Source organism: Parus major, chromosome 19 (assembly GCF_001522545.3).
Source record: "Parus major isolate Abel chromosome 19, Parus_major1.1, whole genome shotgun sequence".
Classification (NCBI taxonomy): domain Eukaryota; kingdom Metazoa; phylum Chordata; class Aves; order Passeriformes; family Paridae; genus Parus; species Parus major.
Window position 1 is genome coordinate 8088406 of NC_031787.1, and position 7288 is coordinate 8095693.

General features: G+C 53.1%; 1 protein-coding gene across 7 annotated transcripts in view; it reads left to right on the forward strand.

Moving 5' to 3' along the window:
• DHRS11 (dehydrogenase/reductase 11) overlaps positions 1-7288 on the forward strand; it is a 24415-nt gene that overhangs the window by 10025 nt on the left and 7102 nt on the right. For 5 of the 7 annotated variants that reach the window (XR_001524618.3, XM_033518932.1, XM_015647023.1 and 2 more), the window contains exons 2-4: positions 215-424; positions 5878-5972; positions 7147-7276. Coding sequence is in view for 6 of the 7 variants with exons in the window: in XM_033518932.1 (XP_033374823.1) it covers positions 215-424; positions 5878-5972; positions 7147-7276 (435 nt within the window). In the remaining variant the exon portion in view is untranslated. The remainder of the gene's footprint in view (positions 1-214; positions 425-5877; positions 5973-7146; positions 7277-7288) is intronic. The other 2 variants (XM_033518933.1, XM_033518936.1) reach the window with 2 other exon arrangements.

Below are 7288 nucleotides of genomic sequence, written 5' to 3' on the forward strand. Positions count from 1 at the left end.
CCTGCTGGCTGTTTTTCCCCTTCCTGCTGGCTGTTTTTCCCCTTCCTGCTGGCTGTTTTTCCCCTTCCTGCTGGCTGTTTCCATCCTTCCTGCTGCCTGTTTTTTCCCCTCCTGCTGGCTGTTTTTCCCCTCCTGATGGCTGTTTTCCCCCTCCCGCCGGCCGGTTTTCCCCCTCCTGATGGCTGTTTCCCTGCTGCCTCTCTCTCTCCCCTAGAAGCTGGCAGCTGAGTGCCAGAGTGCCGGCTACCCGGGCACGCTGATCCCGTACAAGTGTGACCTGTCCAACGAGGAGGAGATCCTGTCCATGTTCTCGGCCATCAAGACCCTTCACCAGGGTGTGGACGTCTGCATCAACAACGCGGGGCTGGCCCGGCCCGAGCCCCTGCTCTCGGGGAAGACAGAGGGCTGGAGGACCATGATAGATGTGAGTATTCCCCAGAGGGAGCAGGAGCTGGGCCACTTTTCTGCCTCTTCTGGCCACCATCCACTCATTTCAGAGCTGAAATCATTTCAGCCTGCTCTGACGAAGCCCAGCTTTGCTGTTTGGGGAGTGGAAGGATGTCCTGCCCTGCTGCTGAGCCCTCACCTTGGAGGATGGAGACACAGCAGCATTTTTCCTTTAGCTCACTGGCTTTCTGAAGGGTGAAGAGCCTTGCTTCTCTTTTTCTTCAATAAAGCAGGAAACTGAATGCCAGGCACTGGGTTTTGCAGCTAATCCTGTTAGGTGTGGCAGTGGGTTGTAGAAATGGGCAGATTCTTTTTGGCTTAAAAAGCTGTAATGCTTTTTGTCTTTATAGCTTAATTTTCTGGCCCTAATCTGGTTAGGGCTGGATGTGAATGAGAGCATTTCTTGTGCTGAAATGGGAGCTGAAATGCACATGGCCCATCCCATTCACAACTTCTCCCTGGGTCCTGCTGTCCTGAGGTGCTGCTGGGCATCTTCCTGTGCCTTCACCATTTTTTGTCATAATTTGGGGGCCTTTTTCTGAACACTGCAGTGGCAGCCACAGCTGTGGGACCTCAGGATGGTTTGGGTGTCCTTGAAATGTCTCTGGCCAGTGAGGTGCTGGACCAGGAGCTTTTCATGGAGTGATTTCCCCTCCTGTGCCACCTCCTCTAATGCACGGAAACGTTTCCCTCACAGGAGGAGGAGTGGAGCTCAGGGCTGTCCTTGTGGCACCTCCAGCAGCTCTGAGAGCTTGTCCTGGTGAAGGGAAGGACATGTGTGAAAAGCTGTTTGAAGCTGTGGGCTCAGGGCCCCCGTGTCCAGCAGTGGAGCCAGCTGGGAGGTGTCAGCTCCCCTGGCTGTTCCTCCAGGCTGCTCCTGGGGGCTGTGTAAAGCAGAACAGAGAAGCACATTGAGACTTCAGACTCCTGCTGCCAGGGCAGGAGCTGCCATATCCTGGCTAATTAAGTTCTTGTTAGGATTTTGGCCTGGCTGCTGGCTGCTGTGACTGCAGCCAAAGCAAGCTCAGCTCAGCTTTGTCTGCCCAGCCAGGCTTTTGTGGGCTGCCCAGCCTGGGTCACTGCACAGCCGCATCTCCCCGGCCCCGGTTGCCATGGAGGCTTTAAAGAAAATGAAGTGAAGTGTAGCTGAGCTGGTGTTCAGCAGGGCCCTGGCTCGCTGTGAGCCAGGCCCTGGGGGTCACCTGGGCCTTGGAAACTCCTTGTCCTGGTCCCTGGGACCGTGTCGTGTGTGAATCCCTCAGGGATGCTGCGTGTCCCTTGTGCTCCTTTGTTTTGTCAGGTGGGCAGGCTGGGGGACTTGTGGCTTTTCCTAGCTTCCCCAATCCATATTCCCCTCCCTGGCTGCTCAGCTGGAAGTGCTCCCTTTATCTGACCTTCCACCTTTTTAGGGAGAAAGATTTTGAGGTGGGGATCATCCTGTGTGAGACACTCCAGTCAGTGTTGGTGCTTACCAACAGCAGTGGCTCAAAGTCTGGGAGCCTGTGGGGTCCCCCTGCTTTTGGGGGCTGTTTTGGGGTGGGATGGGTGACCCCACAAGGGCAGTGTTAGGAAACCAGGCTGGGGGAATGTTTTATTCCCAGGGATGATCCGTATGGCTCTCTCCGCTCTCACTGCTTGGCAGAAACGCTGTTGCAGCAGCCTGAGACACCCAAGCTTTCTCCCTGTGCTGGCAGATATTTCCCTCTCACCATCCTCCCAGCAGCTGCTGGCTTGGCTCCTGGTTTCTGTGTTAATTGAACAAGGCTCAAACATAAAGGCAAAGCCCTGGGATGCTCCAGAGCCCAATGCCTCACCCATCCCAGCCTGGACAGCCTGGCAAGCCTGGGCTTTGCTTTTTATTTTTATTTTTTTTCTTTTTTTTTCTACTGCTGATGGCTAGAAACAGCTCAGTGGAGTTTCCCCTTTTGTTCTCTGCCCCTGTTGTGTGGCTGCATGGCAGTGCCTGCTGGCCATGTCACTGTCTTCAGGCTGTGCAGGGCTGGGGGGCTCTGCAGGGCCAGGACCCCCTGCCAGAGCACCCATCCCCAGGGCACCCATCCCCAGGGCACCCATCCCCAGGGCACCCATCCCCAGGGCACCCATCCCCAGGGCACCCATCCCCAGGACACCCATCCCCAGGACACCCATCCCCAGGGCACCCATCCCCAGGGCAGCCCTGGCCAGGCCCCTTCCCTCACAGGGAGGGCTGCCAGCACCATTCATGGGCCACTGAGCTTTGCAGAGCTGTGTGGCAGCAGGGAGGATTCTTCCCAAGCTTCCTTGGAGAGCAGGGAGATGGTGTTGGAGACTTCCAGGGCACCTCTGGGCTGCAGGATGGGAAAAGTTTCCAAACCAGCCATGGAGCCATCGATTTAGGAGACATTAGGGCCTTAAATTAAAGGCTGTTTTTTTTCCTTTTTGGTAAATTGATTTTTACTGCCATGCATTTTTTATGAGCTTTGAGGCTCTGTGTCCTTCCAGATTCCCATCTCAGTATCCTCCTTCTTCCTCTATATCTAGCAGCCAAAACCATGTTATAATTTACTTATTCCTCTTCTTTCCTAATGTTCCAGTTCTTTATTTTCTGCTATTTATTCCCAAGGTGGGAGCTGCTTCTCCCCAGGCTGCAGGATGTTTGGCATTGTGGATGTGCTGCTTTACAGAGCCCTGCCTTGCCAGCCAGCAGATCTGCCGTGGGTGCAGGAGGGAAGGTGTCACCTCAGGCAGGTTCTGAGCCCATCCTCCCCTGGCTCACAGCTTCCCCCATCTTCTCACTGCTTTGTGAGGCTGGAGCAAAGTCCTGCTCTGCAGGAGGAGCTGGGGCTGGCTGCTGTGTACACACCGAGCCTCTGGGGCTGCAGCAGCTCCTTCACGCTTTACCCACTGACCTTTCCAGCCAGGAATTCAAACTCAACTTCCCATTTTCCTTGCTCAGGGTGCAGAGGGCTGCAGCACACATCCTCTAAACACAGAATGGGTTTGGTTCTTGGCATTATTCACTGACAAGCCAGGCTCTGTTCTTCTTGCTTTTCTGAGCCATCTGTGCAGGGATATGTTTGCTGTAAGCTGCGTTTCCATATGTGCTCTGGGGCTGGGGCACTTGTTTGGATGCCTTGGAAAAGGCTGATTCTGGGAAAGTGAAATGCTGAGCACTTCTAGGAACAGGATCTTTTATGTTCTCTGATCTGGCAGTTGGAGCTCGTTAATTGCTGGGAAATGTGGCACCGTGGTTTCTGTCACAGAGCTGCTGCCTGTGCACTGAGCAGGGCCCAGGTGTGCTGGCCATCCTTGCCAAGGGACCTTTCAACCTTTTCTCCTTAAAATAGGAGGGAGGCAGAAAAACATCTGATGTGGATATTTGTAACAGCAGCCTCTGGGTGATGCAGACTTGCTCATTTTCCAGGCTTGTTTTCAGGTTCTTCAGTGCCTGTTCCACGTTTTGAAACGGGATTTCACCCCAAAAACCAGTCTGTGCTGGTGGGAAAGGGCCATCCCAGCTCAGCTGCCTTCCAGCCAGTTGTTTTGTTGTACTGTGGGGTTTTATCACAGGGCTCTGGACTTTCCCATGTGGTTGTTGATTGGGATCTTGCTTTGCCAGGAGCTGTCAAAATCTTGTAACTTTGCCCAGGCCGGGAATGGCTGCTCTGTGAGTCACAGGCTTTGGGGTGATGTTACCCTCTAGTGGCCTTTGGAGAGGGAGTTGGGGTGACTGCTCCAAAAACGAGCTGCCTGGTGGGCTGGGGCATCCTGAGGCAGGGATCTTGTTTGGCATGAAGGGTTTTACACCAGCAGCTGCCCAGATCCATATCCCAAAGGACTGGGCCAGGCTGGAGCAGGTGACTCCTGCCTTCCCTGACACCCTGCTGAGGAATCCCAGAGCCTGCCCATGCCCTCCCTGCTCTGGGCTTCAGTGCTGAGGGGCCCTTCTGCTGCTTTCTCTGCTCATTTTCTTCCTCACACAGCCCAGGTGAATGAATTCAGGTTAAAGCTTTATCTCTGCAGCTCCAGGTGTGATGGCCGAGGTGCCCAGCAGTGACTCTGTGCTTGACCAAAGTGCACTTGCATGGGGGTGATGACTCCACTTGTGTTGCCTGGGTACTCCCAGGATCAGATAAACGCCCTTTTTATCTCTGGCCAAGACAGAGCCCTCAGGGATGGCCTCTGGGGAATAAAAACACCAGACAAAAGCAGTGACTGAGATCCTAGAGCTGACCCTGCTCCTCTTTGTGCTGCTCAGTAATTGCATCTCTGCTCCATCTCTTTCCAAACCAGTGTCTCTCTCCTGCCTGTCCTTTTGTGCCATCAAGTCCAACTTTTTCTTCCCCATTCTTGTTTGTTATTTTCCCAGTGCTGATCCCCAGCCCTCTCCCATCTCCATCCCTTGCTGTTGGCCTCGTTCCTGCTGCTCCACCCATTTATAGTGGCACCTGCCTTCTGATTCATCAGGAAATCAGTTCTTCCCAGAGGTTTCACCCACTGCTGTGTGTTCAGACCCTTCTGGGCTGCTCATTTAGCTGGCAAAGTGACCCAATGTTAGCCAGGACCTGCCAGGGGATGGTCACATCCTTTCTGGAGGCCTTCAGCAAAACCCCTTCCAGATCTCAGCCACTTGAGCCATCAGCACTGCTGAGATTCTTTCTCATCAGTCCTGCAGGTACCTCTGGGCCCTTTGAATTCCAGCTGGGATAATTTCCTTCTCTTTATCTTCCCAGCAGCTTTGACTCTGTTTTATGGTCAGGGAATGCAGCCGTGCATTGATGCTTGTGGAGGCGATAGGACCGAGTTTAACCAAGCCAGGGCAGGGGGAAGTGCTGGTCCAAAGGGCAAGAGCCTGGAATGCTCTGGATCCCAAAGGGCTGGGTAAATTGCCACTGAGGGCTGAGGAAAATGTCAGCAGGCAGTGACAGATCGGTGGCTTCCACCCCCCCAGGGTGAGTTGCCCACTCTGGTGCTCCCTGTGATCTTTGCTTCCTGTGCCTGGCCGCTCTTTTGGTGCCTCCTCTGGTGCTCTGACAGGCAGGACCTGGGGATTTCCTCATTCAGGACTGACCTAATTACCTGCTCCTAGTGCCCTGCCAGCTGCCCAAAGGCTGGAGTGCTCAGTGCTGGACAGAGCCAGCTCTGTCTCCTGCCCACCGTGCTGCCTGTGGGGACACAGGCGTTTGCTCTCCTGCCTTTGGGCTTCACCCTCACACTTGGCCCTAAAGCAACCAACTCCATTTATTTCTGCTCTCTCTGGGTGTCTGTGCACCCCCTGCCCCTGTGGCTGCAGCCCCCAGCTCAACTGTGGGGTTTGAGGAGGAGCAGTTCCCTCTTTGGGTTTTCCTGGGAATTGCCCAGGGACAGGAACTGATATCCCAGATTTTGGGCACACGAGGGGCAAATCAAGGGGTGCTGGCCTTAATTTCTTCTTCTTTTCTCCCCCCTCAGGTGAATGTGATGGCTGTGAGCATCTGCACCCGGGAGGCCTATCAGTCCATGAAGGAGAGAAACATCGATGATGGGCACATAATTAACATTAACAGGTGAACAGGGGGTGTGGGATCATCCTCGGGGGCTTCCTGCTCTTCCCTGCAGCACAGGGAGGATTTAAGCACTGGGTGGGGGCAGCCATGAGGACTTCCTTCCTCCTCCTCTTCCTCCTCGCCTTGCACTGGAGTTTCAAGCTTGCTGTGGTGCTGATGGGGTTTTTAAGGATTGTGGTGGTTGACATTTCAAACTTAATCTTTGCTGGTCTAAAGCAAGCAAGACCAAACCAGGGAGAAAAGAATAATCCAGACCAGGGAGAAAAGGATGATATCAACCACTCCTGATGGGGCAGGACTGAAGATTGATTTCTGGAGCTGGTCAGGAAGTTTTGGCTGTGTGGAGAGGAGCCTGTTCCCCGTGCCAGCCCCTCCCTGGGTTTGTTGTGATGCTCTGAGTGTCCTGTGGGTCCCTCCCAGCTGCCAGCAGTGTCCCCTGTGTAACTTTTTTAATCTGTTTTTTCTCTCTTGATTCTGCTGCACTTCCTCTGCACTTCACTCCTGGATTTCTCAGGTTCTCTGAGCTGAGCTCCTTGAGGATACTCCTTCATGGGGAGTTCTGCTTATTTCAGTTCTCTGGGTCCAAAGAAAACTCCAAAGCTCGTTAGGATATTGTTTCTCATGTTTATTAGGATGTTATTACAAAACTTGGCAGGTCTCTCCAGACTTTCTGCACAAGTTTAATTCACTACAACCTGGCACACTTTGGGCTCTGAAGGCACAAAATGGCCCTGAACTGTGCAGCCTTTTTATCTTTATACTTATTCCTATCCAATTAACAATAGACACATAAATAATTTTTCTTAATGACCCAATGACCCATCACTTGTGTTCTGCATTGCTGCATTTTCTATCCAATTACCTACTGCTACCCAAAAACCTCTAGAAGAAGAAAAAAGAAGAAAAAGAGAGCAGATCTTTTCTGCTCTCTAAATTAGTTTAAACTCTAAACTTTTTCTCCCAGTGACTTCAGAAAGCTCTCTAATCTACACACTCACACTTTTAGCTTTTCTATCTAACTTCAACAGTTGTTTTCATGTATCACCATGAAAACACGCCCATAAATTCCATGTTACATGAAATTCAGCGTTCTCCTGGATCTCAGAGCCAGGCACCAGAGAGGAGGGCACACACTGTGTGTCTCAGACTGCACCACCCTGTGCTCTGTCCCCAGCATGAACGGGCACAGCGTGGTGCCCCAGTCCGTGGTGCACTTTTACAGCGCCACCAAGTACGCGGTGACGGCGCTGACCGAGGGGCTGCGGCAGGAGCTGCGCGAGGCCAGGACCCACATCCGAGCCACAGTGAGTGCTGGG